Raw genomic sequence first — 13,889 nt, 5'->3', positions numbered from 1 at the left:
ACAAGACATAATAAAAACGTGCCATATACAAGATTGTCACAGGTATATGAGATTTTTAGAAAAAAAGCAATAAAAATATTCTTTAAGCTGAAAATAAAATCTCTTACCTTTTATATCACGATCTCAGCTTACAGTCACTACATTTCTGCTTATTTTATACAAGTGCATATGGCTATGAAGGTCCGGAGAGAATGAGAATAAAGTGGAATTAACCTGCTGAAAACTGCTTAGAAGTCTTAAGCTGCAACATATAGATGTTCCAATACCATTTAAAAAAACATTCACCTTTCAGTTATTGCTGATTGACAATCTCAAAATATCAACATACAAATATTCAAGAGAGAAAAAATTCATTAAATTTAGAGCAGCAAAGGTTTTTGAACTGGATGTTTCCCAAATACTGTGTTTTCCTATCATTTGGTGATGATTTTAAGAGACACAAAAGCAATCCACTTGATTTGCAAGTTCAGGCCTAGCATCTTTGTGCCTCATATCAATGATGTGGGGGAGAGAGAGAATATATCATTCAGTTACATTTTGGAAAAAAAATATGTTTTGGGTTTTTTTCTTCTGCCATTTTGCTACATTTCATGTCTGCTGACATGCACAATGGTTCAAAGCACTGCTGCTTCAGGAGTGACCATTGCACGGCTCTGTAGCAACTTTTATAAGAAACATGCAAATACAGTGTACTATTAAAATTCTGAAGGATTTCAATAGTGAAAGTAAAGGCAGATTTCACTGCTTGAAGCAGCACTCGACCCGGGTTGTGCCTTGGTTTGGCATTTGGTTTTCCCCCCTCAACACACCAGTCCTTCCCCTTCTAGTGTAAAGAAATAACCAGGAGTATATACACATCTATTGCTATGTACCCAAAGAGAGGACTGTGGCTTGGACTAAGTATTGCTTTTCATTACATGGAGCACAGTTCAAGAAGTGAGAAAAACACTTTAAGGAAGGAAAAAAAAAAAAGAAAAAAGGTCAGATTCCATGTCTGAAGTTGAGAAACCTCAAAACGAGCCACGTTTTTCTTGCTTTTAAGACATGTACAAAATGCCATTTGGAGCCACACAACCTGATGGTTCTAGAAGTCAGAGAAGAAATCTTGAGGGCCCAAGTGAATAATAAAAGGTGCGATGCTGAGAGGCTGGCAATAGGGACTGTCAATGAAAAAACCACCTACAGTGGGAGAAGAGCAGAGAAGCAAAAACCTCACGTTAATTTCTGAGACTGGCTGAAGCTAAAGCTCCATTTAAATTTCTCTGCTCTTTCAGCTGCAAGTGGAGTTTTCATTGTAAAATGGGCACTTTGAATTCTTTGAAGGTATTGAAACATCTAACACTTCCAAGGTTACCACTTTCTAAACAAAGAACTGACAGCTCATTCATATTTTCAGTAAAGCAGAGAAATGTAAAATATGCAGCAAGGGGGCAAGTTTACAATGTGGTTAGTAACTCCCAACAAATGACAAAAAATAAAAAATGACTTCTATAAATCATCTGAAATGACTGCCATCATGTTGGAAAAGAGCATAGCGCCCTTCTTGTCTTTGAAATAAGAACAAGTTTTTGGCTTACAAATGTTCATTGTATAGAATTGGTTCACCGAATATTTTATTTGGAATTTTTCAAAACTGGGGATTCAAAAAAAAAAAAAAAAGGAAACTACAAACAGTTGCCAATCAGGGGAACTCCAAAAGAGAGGGGGGGCAAAAAAATGTATGTGGAGTAAAGATTCCTTTAATGAATATTTGATTAACAGAAATGGGCTCTGATCAGCCATGCTTTTTCTGCTCCGTGATGGCTTCCTTTCATCCATAGGCCAGCAAAACAGATCAGATTTCTGAGCACCTCTCAATTTGGCTCCATCCCCAGCCCCTGCTCTGTGTTCCTTGGGTGACACCAGGCTCACCCTCCCGGGCCATCACCTACGTTTTATTAAAGTACCACCAACACCAAACGGAAGCAAGAGCTACGGCAGAAGGAGAACCATGGAAATGTAAACACATTCCTGAGCACAAACACTTAGCTTAAGAATAACAGCTGCAGTTAATTCCAGGGAAAGCAGCTTGTTCTATAAGCCACCCCTTATTCAGCTTTTCTAATACTTCTCTCCCTCTAAGGGGGCTGTGGGGGGGAGGAACTTTCTGTTGCTTTAAGCACCGCTCCTACAACACCCTCAACGCTGATACAGCTCTCCTTGCCTCAGCAGCAGCGTCTGGTAAGAGAACAGGGGATAAAGGCAAATCTTCCGAAGAGCAGGAACTAAAGCCAGCCTATGGAAAAGCAACGGGCGAGGGCTGAGGAGAGAGTGCAACCAACAATGCTGCTTATTTGTGGGGTGATACCTTAATAAAGACCACTGGAATCCCTTGTTAGAACCCACAGCAGTCCACAATCCATGGAGATTCCAGTTGTGGAGCTGGGGCCTATCCTGGAATTTCAGACAGGTGCACACACTCCTCAGCAAAAAGAGGACTCTGGGTTTGAGCACCAACTCTTAAAAAAGTACTGGCCTATGGCTGAAGTGTGTCACTTTTCACAGCAGCACTCAACAAGAACTGGGACAATTAAATAGCAAGTTTTCATGGGGACCTTGTTGCTGCTTTAGATTCTTATAAATGTAAGGGGGAAAAGGAGAACCTTTGGTTTAACATACAATTGACAAATAAAATGCTTTCTGTAGAAATGGTGGATGGAAAATCAAGGGTGGGCAGACAATCTTAAAAGTGAAGAAGGCCACAAGAACAAGTGGAATTTGTTTCTTTTTTTNTTTTTTTCTCTCTCTTTTTTTTTTTTTTTTTTTTTTGTAAAAACAGAAAAGAAAGGAAAACATGTAGCTTTTGAGCTCTAAAGAACCTGATTGTAACATTATTATTGTCCTTTCTCTGGGCAATACAGGTGTAAGGTGTATCCTTGGAATTGCATCCTTCTGTGGGAACTTCCTTTAATACTTGTTTAATACTTGTTTCACAGAATGCAGCCTTATACAGAGACAGACTAATTCCTTTTGTTTCATTTGTTTTTCAGCATTTTGTGTATGAGTGAAAAGTCTTCTTGGATAATTAAGACTGTGTCTAAAATCACAGTTACAGTATGCTGATCTATAAGGAAACTCAGGTACTGATGCTTAACTATAAAAAATAAGATAAAACAATATTTTAACCCATATTTTACTAAGTTTATTACACACCATAATATTTACAAAGTTAAATGTTAACTGTAAAGTTTCTATCGTGTAGTTTTGTTTGCTTTTGGTTTTTTTTTAATTTTTATTTTTGTTTTTTAAACAACTATGCCCTGCATTTAATAACCCTACAGCAAATACAGGTCATTAACTGAGTCTGTGTGACTGCATTAGGAAACAGGCAGTACTCTTGTGTTACAACAAAACAGTTTATTTGTGATCAGTGTTTTATATTCTATACATCCTTCACAAATTTAATTTTACATAATCGGATACTTCATTTAAAACGTAAGATTTAAGCTTCTAGTTCTTCCCTATAACAGAAGGCTGGTATAAGTTATTTGAAAATGAGGTAACATTTCACAGAACATTTTTTTCAAGTTTTAGAGAACTAAATTTGCATTTTGTTAAAATCAGAAAGTAGGAAAAAGATGTTTCTTTACAAATGACTTTGCTCAAGTATGTGTTCAAAGAAAACAGGATAAAAAGGCTTTTTTTCTTCTAACATTCTGTACTGTACTGTGTTGTTCAATCAATGGGAATTAGCTTCTGCCATTTGCTAAAAGAATGAGTAGTGGGGAACGGGGTAAGTTGGGAATTTCATAACTGGTAACAGAACCATTCTCTTGGGTAAACCTACAGAGAGAAGAAAGGGAGAGGACTCCAAATAAGTTCAGCAATCCAAGAAAGTCAGATAAGAGCTTACAGTAGTGTTCTCATTAACCTTTTCCAGATCAGTCAGTCAATGTGATGTCAGGGTGCAGAGTCCCATAAACAGTAACGCTTCACCACTTTGCACTATTTCAGACAGATGGTTATAGCTTAAAGTCGGCTTTATTTTTGTCCTGGTGTTTGATAAAATTAAAAGAAGTGATATTCTCAAAAGCAGAGTGTGTATTTGGACTTAAAGCTCTATTTCATAATCTTTATGGTAATTAATCTCTACTAGCTTGTTCTACGTTGAGGTAATTTCACAGACCAGTTGCAATTACAGATATTTTAGACAGGCACTGCTGTGCATAAAATACAACTCACAGGGAAACTGTTCAGCAGTTTTGATCAGCATCCAGGTAGGTCAGCCAAAAATCAAGCACCTACAGTAAATTCTGCATCTGCTTCCTTATTCTGCACTTCCTCTCCTGTGCTGAAGTAGTAAATCTGGAAAGATTGACATCTGCCTGATTTCATTATTAGTTTAGAGTTCTTGTGGCCTCACAAACTTCTGCACAATTAAACATTTGTTTGGTTTTTTTAATCTTGCCTATTTAAATTCTAGTATTTAACCTATATATCCATTTAGAAATCACAAAGCAGCAACAGCAGGTATTCCAGAGCACCAGATGATCAAAGTGAAGTTTCCCAACATGCAACAGCTTACAAAGGCAAAGAGACATGTTTTCCTTACAGCCAAAAAGCATTATCCCAGAACTTTGCATCACAATCATAAGACATTAAGAACAGAAACTCTTTATGTGAGAAATGGGGGCATCCAATTCCACAATGCTTTGAAGTCAGTGATATGTCACATTTATACAGCTAAGTGCTTAAAATCCAGCTCCCAAAATAGGCATAATTACAAAAAAATACCACAAAACAGAAGGAATGAATGAAAAAAGCAAGAAAAGCTGCAAGGAAACTTGGTAACAGTTGTATGCCTGCCTTCAGCAGGGAAAGGATTCCTCATGTCACAGTGTGTCACTGCTTGTAAAAACACAGACATGCAGTTACCACTAATCCTAGTTATACTCTCAGGCTGTTGCTTGAAAAGAACCAAGGGGTTTTTTAAAAAAAAATCAATATCCCAAACTAAATTTCCTTTCATTTTTCTCTGGGAAAACATGTTGCTGTTCCTTGTGTGATGCACCACAAAGGACAACACTCCATGGGACAGCCCTGCTGCCAGCTGCCTTTCTGTCAGAGCACGGGGCCAGTCAGCAGGTGTAAAACTACAGAGGTTCGCTCCAGTTCTGGGGGCAGAATTCCACACTGAGCCCGTGGGCCCATTCTCCCTCTCAGTACAGAACTGAATCAGCTGGTCCCAGTCAGGCAAAGCTAACATTTTCCATAAAGCAGCAGCATTTTTGCCCTGTTAAAGCTCATACTTGTAGGAAAGTCTTGTAATTGACATTTCAAAATATTTTTAACTTTTACCATGATATGATGGGAGTTAGTATTGCCCAAGTTAGACAGATTTGGGAGGAATGACCTATTACAAATGCTAAAAAGCAGAAATTTCCCATCTGAAAAACCCCAGGCCTTGAAACATGCCAGTCATTTGAGCAGCGCGTGACCAGTCGTTGCCACAGGAGAGGCTGGTGGGACTGGTCCTGGTGGGCTCACGTTGTGTGTGCCAGGACATATCACTGACTCCAAACTGCTCTGCTCCCATTGCCACATAAACCTCATTCAAAGTAACCAAAAGGGCCGGTTAGAGGAATGCATTGTTAGTCCAGCATAAAACAAGCCAGTGGGGAGGGAGAAGCCGAGTTAAGAAAAACCCTTCCATCACAGCTCTCATGGTTATCAGCTCATTTTACAATCTCCATGAAACCAGTGCTTTGCCAGCCTAATAGAACATGTTTCACAGTGAAAAGCATTGTGGCAAATGACCGTGTCCTGGCTGCCTCACAGACTGATTGCTACCAGTACCAGCTACCCAAAACCCATCCTGGTGTCCCAAGCAGTGTTGTTTTAGCCTGCAGGGGTGGGGGGTATTTTCCCATGGATTTCAAAGAGTTGACAGCATTAAGGGAGCTTTGTCCACAAGTCACATACACTTGGGGACAAACATTTCACCAACGTTACTGTAATGCCATCTGGGTCAGAGATGCTGAAATAGGCCCTTCGGTAGTCTTTGAATGGAGCACAGACTGGCTGTAAAAAGTAAGGGAACTACTTTGACTGGGTTCCAGTATGAAGGGAACAGGCAATTAGAACAAGCAGTCCTTCCACAGACCAGGCAAAGCAGAGGCAAAAAGCTACTCCAACCAAAAAAGAACCACAAGGTTATGGCATAAAAGTGGTGTTGTTGTCATGGTTTAAGAGCTTAAATATCTTTGAATTTCTCCTTGGACTGCCACATTTGGACTGCCACAACAGTTTCTGCACAATTTCTAACGTATTAATGACAGGGCTGTACGTACCGTAGGCTGGTGCTGCTGTGCTGTATCCATATGGTGCTCCATAGCCTGCAGGGAAACAGAGGATGGAGGGGGGTCATTCTCTGCACTGCCTGTCAGTGTTTGCACACCTGCACATGGGCAGGGACCATGTGCCTGAAGCAGGAGCACAGCAAAACCAAACTCACACCAACCAATACATACAAATATTGCGAAAACACTGAAATGTTCCTATGCAGTGGCCTGAAGAACAAGCAGCCAGGGACCTTCTCAAGCTTCAGCATCAAAGAGCTAAAATTCCCTATTTTATTTCCTCAGCATTTTTTTTTCCACTGAATCCCTCAAGTCTGCACTGTCAGAGTATGGAGTTGGCATGACACAGACATCCCATATTTGCTTATTTTCTTCTTAAAACACAAATGCAGTCTATGCAAAGAACAGTAATTTTCCCAAATTTCCTTTAAAAAGAGAATGCTGGATGCCTGTGGCAGATGTCACATCCCCCTCAATAAAGCTCCTGTGAATTCTGCTTTCTCTGCCGCTTCCAACAGAGTTCCACAGAAGACATGTGAACACCTCCACACAAACAGATCATTTTCCCCCAGAGAGCAGAGTTTGACTCTGAAGTAGTTGAGAGAAAAAGCAACACAGGTAACACCAGCATTGGTTTCTACATGTCAGTAGTTCATGAAGGCTTTACAGGTTATTTTTTTCTGGTGAGACTGCTGGTGTCACTCCAAAAAGTAAGAGATTTCTGAGAAGAATAGGGGATGGAGAGAAATAATCTGTGAAGGCCAAGGCCAATAAAAGCTTAACTACAGCGACTGGGAAATTAAACTTATTTCTGGAATAATTCCACACTGGCAAGAAGCATGCCCCTGGCAGATTAAAGTGTCTCTTAAATGACTCCTCAGGCAGGCAGACAATTCCAAAAACAATGTTAACAGCCATTAAAAATGAATTACTGGGTTTTAATATTTAAAATTACATGACCATACAGGAGCAATGAAGATGACATGCTGCCAACAGTGCCAGGCAGGAAGGTTCCCAAACAACAGGCCTGTGCTATTAGCACATGTGAGCTGCTGGAGGGTGTAATTAGAGCTCATGCTGTCCTAAGCATGAGGACTAGAAGTGTTACTTTTTGGAAGCTACAACTGGATTTCCTTTGACTAAGGCATCTTCAGCATCTTGTTCTTACAAATCTGTGGTTCTTATAACAAGTGAAAACAATATCTGGATTCCTTTCACATGTCACCCACAAATCTCAGATATGCTGTAGAGTCACAAAGAAAATGCACTTTGAAAAGTGATTTGAGGATGGAGAAAAGTGACCATTTCATGAACATGTGCAATGGGAACCAGAAGCCCTTGGACTTCAGAAGCTGTTTCTGCTAATCAGAACAATGCATGACTTCCCATCACCCAGATTATGAAAAAGAAATTCTTTTATTTCTGGCCACCACAGAAGCTACTAATAGATGCTTCCAGCTGGAATTCATGTAGAGGGTTTTTGGGAGCTCAGGGAGCGTTGAGCCTGCTGACTTCATGTTCACAAAGGATTCTTGGAAAAGGCACTCCTAATGCTAACCAGCACATGATCCGGAAGGTTCTTAGGTAAGGAGAGAGTTTTGGGAATTGTGCCATGGCAGTGAACTATGAAGACAAATCATAAAATAATAAAGCCAGGAAAGCCATTATGCCCGTAACTGTGTGCTCTGTGCACACAGAGCTTTGAGCTGCACACTCGTAGAGGATACACTCTGCCAGCTTTCCAGCTCTTTGATTTATTTAAACTCCCATGAAGCCTTCTGCTCCATCTCAGATGGTTAAAGAAATCACTTGCACAGGTGAATAACACACATGAAAAAGAACACCCCAGCAGACAAGTACTAAACTATCAGTTACGAGTGTGGTGCCTTACCTGGTGTTATGTATCCTGTAGCAGCAGCTGCCCCAACAAATGCCCCTCGTGTTAAAGCACCTCGTCCTCTGCCTCGAACAGCCTGGACTGCTGCAGAAACAGCTGTATTGACAACCCCTTTAGTCTGCCCAGAGTGACAAAAAATAGCAGTTCAGAGAGTGAAAGTGTTGCTGGAATACAAGGCCACCTGCATTAAATCACCCCCTTTGAGAGGGCTCTGTAAACATGCCTAATGTGCCAGGCTGGCTGAGCACAGACTGGAGAGAGCTGTGCCAAAGGATGTGAGTGACAGGGACACAGCAGGTCCCTGGCCCTGTCACTGCCTGCAGAGCCCAGCACGTTCCCCATGCTCAGCCCCGGCAGTCCCTTCCCTGCGCCTTACTTACCTCGGATTTGGGCATGATTGAACACTGCTGGCTTCTGGGCCTCTCTCTGCTGCTCCTCCTTGCTGTATTTCCCACCTCCTTAAAACTTTCCTCAGCCTACAGCACTGGTACCCTCCTGAACCCACATAACTGCAGCAGGGCCAGGATTTCACCCCAAAACAACACCAGCAGTGTTAATCTCACTTTACTAGAATGCTGCCTTCTGTATCAAAAACCAACCCAGTGCTGGGATAATGGTCCAAAAAGCAAGTGACAGTTCTTACCTGAGGAAGAATCTTCTTTTTCTTGTTATTTGCTGCATTAGGCCCAGAAAACAGTTTTTCAAGTGCTGCTAATGCAGCACTTGCTTTTGCTACTTTCTTGTTTGGGCCTGCACCTCTAAACTTCTGCCCATCTACTTCTACCTGAAAATTAAGACATTATGTCAGTTTATGCCTAGTATTGATCCACAGGAACACAATGCTGCACCCACTCAGCTGATGTGCCACCCATAAAGAATTTCAGTAAGAAAAACATCCTTAAGTGTTTTATGTGACAAATTTCTATCGATTCTGGATTTGAAGCTGCTAAAGGATACCAAGGTGTTCCTGGGAACCAGTGTGTCACAGATACTGGGAATCTGGAAACTACCAGCACAACTCAAAGAGGACCAGCATTATCTGTTTGATACTGGATTTAGTGCATGCCCTGGAGTCTTTCTTGCCATGAAGTTTGGGGCTGTCAGAATCCAGGGTTAATTCTCACTATATTTTCCTAAAGTGGAAAGGCTATTCCCTTTCCCAGATGACACATCATAACAGCAATGAGGTACATAACCTGAGAAATCACTACCACAGATGCACATTGGAAAAGGCAAAATGGAAAATTTGGAACTGCAGCAGCAAGTGACTCTGCTACATCATTAATAACCTCTCACCAGCTGCACCTCTGCTCCACTCACCTCCATCACAAAGCGCTTGTCGTGGCTTCCCCCTGTCTCAGAGATGAGCTCGTACTTCAGACCTCTTCTCTTTTCATTAAGCTCCATCACGGGGTTTTTGCCACTTGCTGTGAGTATGGGACCCTGAGTTCTTACCTAGAGAGACATGCAGGGTGTTACTTCACAGCCTTTCTCTCTTCAAAAGGCAGCCAAAACTCTGCACACACTGCTGTGGCTGCAGCACAACCTGCGATGCTGGCACAGCAAGGGCAAAACCTCTAAGGAAGGGCAGGAGGACAAACAATGTTGTCACAGAAGTCACACCCATTTATTTCTGTTGGTGAGGGCTGTCCTCATGAGCTGGTCTGACGCCTGCACAAACTAAACCTGACACCAGCTGCACTTGGAATTGCAGCCCAAAGAGAATCTGAAGCTGAAGGTGGGGCCATGGTGTCAAGTTCCTTGAAATCGAAGGCTTTCACATGGAAAGGAGAGACTGGCCTTCCTAGCCCTGCACACATCTCTGCTGTTCCATCTCTTTATGTCCTGGCACTATGAAGAAATCTCATGCCCTGAGTCACATGTTTAAGTAGAAACATCTGTAACTGTCTGGAAAACAAGGTAAAGCTGAGACCTCAGCACACCAGATCAGTCTGCAATAGAATTCTCTCAACTATGGATAAAAATAGGGAAGTTCCATTAAATATATTCCACTTCCATTTCCCCAGAAATTTCTCAGTGGACTAAACATGTATGTTGTTTGAGTTATCCATGATTACACACTGTCTGGAAATTGTCTCCCATTGAAATTGAAGAAATTTATGTTTTACCATTCTGACAAGTAGAACAGAAAAAAACCCCAAAACAATGAAAAATGAAACCCCAAACCCCACAGCTCGTCTTTTGTACTTTCAACGCAATCCTCACCTCTAGGGTAGCGGAGGTGTCAGCTGTGGAATTTCCAGTATTATTATTGCTTGAGATTGAAGACATTGTTTCATTTTTACCTTCAGTATCTGATTTTTCATCAGAACTTACACACTCCACATCTGCATCAAAACCTGTTGGATACCCCATCGCTTGTAAAACCTACAATGAAGCGCCATGGAATGAACTGTGACAGAGGCAGCAGAACAGGAACAAATACAAAGCAACACAACAATCAATCCACCATACATGTAAAAAAGGCATATTTAGAATATTAGTTTTCTCTTGTTTGAAATGGAGATATCAATTTCAGTGGTTATCAGTAGGGAATACAATATCAATAGGGAAAATAATTTCAGGCTTACAAAAGTGGAATCAACAAAGCAGAATTTTAGTCTCAAAGATACTCATGAGCATCATTCATCATCTCAAGAATTCCTTGTAAAGTAAGAAATTAAAGACTGTTTAATGGTCTTATAAGGGCATAGTTTCATGCATGATTTCCCCCCCTCTCTGTGTCTTTGGACAAATCAAGAGATGGACTGTGGGGCAAACATGACAAACAGTCTTGTGAGAATTAAAGCCTTGTACAAGATGGTACTTCTGGAGCTCAGTTCCTTCAAAAACATCCTCCACGAGCAAGGCCAGTCTCTCCCTTAGCCAGCTTCCTGATCCAGCTGCACACAGCTACCACACACAGGGCAAAGGAAACTGAAAGGAACCTGAAGCTCTGCTGAAAATTTAGAGCCAAGAACAAAGTCTGCAAAAATGACTGTTCAAACCCTGAGCTGAGAACTGCCTGGGTAACCCCCAGCTCAGCTCCCATGCAGTTAGGGTACATCTGGCTGCATTTTCTGGGCTTCTGCATTTTCTAAAGGTCAGATTAGAAAGTGAAATCTCACATTATTCCCTCTTGTAATACTGGGAGGGCAGGGTCTGTGTCTGCTGAGAAGGGAAAGAGAGAAAGAAAAAAACCAAGTCTCAACCACACCACCCATTTCCTCTTGGCTTCAATTGCAGATGTTTTGATGTGTAAATTTAGAGAAAACAGAGCTGGGCCAGGACCAGCACAGATCTGGCTGACGCAGAGAGGTTCAAGGGCAGAGCAGTCACAGTTTTTCAGGGCAAGTGGGTTTTTTGGGCTTTTTTTTGTTGTTTTTTAAACTGCAGGGAGGAAGGCAAAATTAAAGAATGAGGCAGAAGGTCTGGAAGGACACACATGCAGAGAGCTACTTTTCCTGGAGGAATAACACATGCCCTCTGATGCTTCTGGACACTTTGAACTTGAAAGCACATAGGACAATGGGATTTTCAAAACTGAAATCAAAGGAAAGCAGAAAGTTGCCAGATGAAGATTCTAAAAAGGAAACTTTTGTTCAAAACAAAATGAGGCAAAGAATGACAGATGGGCCTGTTCCTATCAGAAGAGCAGTAATATTAACAGATGTTCTTTCACAGACTCGTTTAGGTTGGGAAAGACCTTTAAGATCATTGAGTCCAACCGTCCATTACCCCAGCACTGCTTCACCCACTACTAGGCCATGTCCCCAGGCACCACATCTGGTGGATGCTCGCATTGGGCATCCCAGTCTGTCCTGCTGTCATGTAGAGCACCTACAGGAAGCAACAGCAGCCTGACCAGTGTCTGAATAATACCAGTGTCCTACTGGAAACTGACTGGATAAACCACTGACATGGTTTATGTTGTACACAGAGGTACTCTTCAGGCACCGAAGACAAAACTCTATTTCCAGGAGCTCACAAGCCAGGAATGGACACAGAGAAGGAGGGGAAGAAAGAAGCAGCCACCAACATACCATTTCCAAACCAACAGGAGGAAGGAGTAGAACAGAATATAACTAAACCCCCCCCATCCAGAATTTGACCACCACTGCAACTTAAGCTGACCTGTAGAGCCCTGGGAAATTCTTTCCCCCCAACTAGCACAAAACCAGTGATGCTCTTTGAACCATGCCCAGCTGTCCTTAGAGCATACAGCGAGCAGCTCAGCTTAATGATTTTTTTTTATTTTTTTTTTTAATTTTGAACTTGCATGTTACTAGTTCTAAGCACATTTCATACTCCATCCCAAGATCTGGGGTTAGCAGATTACTTCAGGCTGCCTTACCTTCACTGCCACATGGAGCTTGGCTGTTTTCTTAGAAGGTCCTGATGCTTCATAAGTCGTACCATCAACATCTACAGACATTGTGAAGACTGGGGCATGGACTGGACCAGACTGTGACAGCAGCTTATACTGAAGCCCTGGCCTGATTTGGTTCAGCCTCATCAGAGCATTCATGAGATCTATTGCTTTACTATCTAGTACTAGTACAAGATAGTAGAAGGGGTGGGGTAAGGAGGGGAAAGGAAAATGAACAAAACAAGATGAACAGAAAAATGAAACAGTTTGCATTTCAGTGCCTTCTGTCTGTATCAAGGAGCAAAACCACCCCTCAGCCTCTCAAGAGGGTGAGGAGAGCCATAAATGCTGTAAAGTCTTTAATAAGCCATTCTAATTCAGGGTAACAACTATAATAACCTGGCTTTATATTAACACCATTCTGTTGCAGCTAGCTGTAAAAGGAGTAACAAGTTTTATAGCTAATGGGGAACCAGATCCAGAACTCGTATCCAAGTAGCACAATGAAAATAGCCCCCAGAATGACTGGATCCCAGCAACGCCAAGAGACTTCTAGTCTGTGCATGTGTGCAACATTAATGTTTTGCAGATTATGTGTTTTATTTTCCTTGTAAGAGATCTTGACATCTAACTCAGGAAGGGGAAGAGTGAAGAGAGTGCAATCTTCACTCAGCAAAGTCACTGCAATACTTTTAAAAGACCCCACAATACAGGGATGTTACCAATAAAATACCTCAGCTGCTTGGGCAACTTCAGGTCTGGTGTAACTTGATGGGTAATCCCATTTAAAAATGCAAATCATTCAGTTAGTAAAGCATGTCAGGGGAAATTCAGATGCACAGAGATGTGTTTGACATTCCGAATGCAGGGTGATGGACAACAATTTTTTTCAAAGACTTTTTCACATGCTCTACCACACCAACACAGAGAAGCTTTTAAAATAGCTCCCCCTGTACAATAGATCTTTGAAAACAGAATGGAGAAGTGCTGCACTTACTTTTCCTCAGATTACGCTTCATCTTTTTATTTGGATCTTTATCATCCCCGACACTGTCTTCAAATGGTCTCTTCAGAGCAGATGAGCCTGTACCTAGAGTATAAAGTTCCTTGTAATATGGATATGCCATTAGGAAAACACGATCCCACAGCAGGAGTCTGATTAGTCCCACACTGTTCCTTGCTTGTTTATAAAGAAAAGAACTCATCCATCAGTCACAGCTTTCGTGCTGCTACAGGAAAGCCAATACTGCTTTACTGCTCACTCTACCAGGCCAGGCAGGATCTC

General features: G+C 41.6%; 1 protein-coding gene and 1 long non-coding RNA gene across 15 annotated transcripts in view; one reads left to right on the top strand and one right to left on the bottom strand.

Moving 5' to 3' along the window:
- STRBP (spermatid perinuclear RNA binding protein) overlaps positions 1 to 13,889 on the bottom strand; it is a 50,838-nt gene that overhangs the window by 23,097 nt on the left and 13,852 nt on the right. For 5 of the 14 annotated variants that reach the window (XR_004499652.1, XM_033518435.1, XM_033518434.1 and 2 more), the window contains exons 10-17: positions 13,602 to 13,694; positions 12,590 to 12,789; positions 10,462 to 10,623; positions 9,556 to 9,690; positions 8,879 to 9,019; positions 8,230 to 8,353; positions 6,330 to 6,374; positions 108 to 172 (exon numbers count right to left, since the gene is read on the bottom strand). Coding sequence is in view for 12 of the 14 variants with exons in the window: in XM_033518435.1 (XP_033374326.1) it covers positions 150 to 172; positions 6,330 to 6,374; positions 8,230 to 8,353; positions 8,879 to 9,019; positions 9,556 to 9,690; positions 10,462 to 10,623; positions 12,590 to 12,789; positions 13,602 to 13,694 (923 nt within the window). In the remaining 2 variants the exon portion in view is untranslated. The other 9 variants (XM_033518437.1, XM_033518428.1, XM_033518429.1 and 6 more) reach the window with 4 other exon arrangements.
- LOC107211952 overlaps positions 1 to 13,889 on the top strand; it is a 30,229-nt gene that overhangs the window by 14,322 nt on the left and 2,018 nt on the right. The window contains exon 2 of the long non-coding RNA XR_004499654.1: positions 3,030 to 3,119. This is a non-coding gene — a long non-coding RNA (uncharacterized LOC107211952). The remainder of the gene's footprint in view (positions 1 to 3,029; positions 3,120 to 13,889) is intronic.

This window comes from Parus major, chromosome 17 (genome assembly GCF_001522545.3).
Source record: "Parus major isolate Abel chromosome 17, Parus_major1.1, whole genome shotgun sequence".
In the NCBI taxonomy this organism is placed as follows: domain Eukaryota; kingdom Metazoa; phylum Chordata; class Aves; order Passeriformes; family Paridae; genus Parus; species Parus major.
This window is presented reverse-complemented; position numbering and strand designations above follow the sequence as displayed.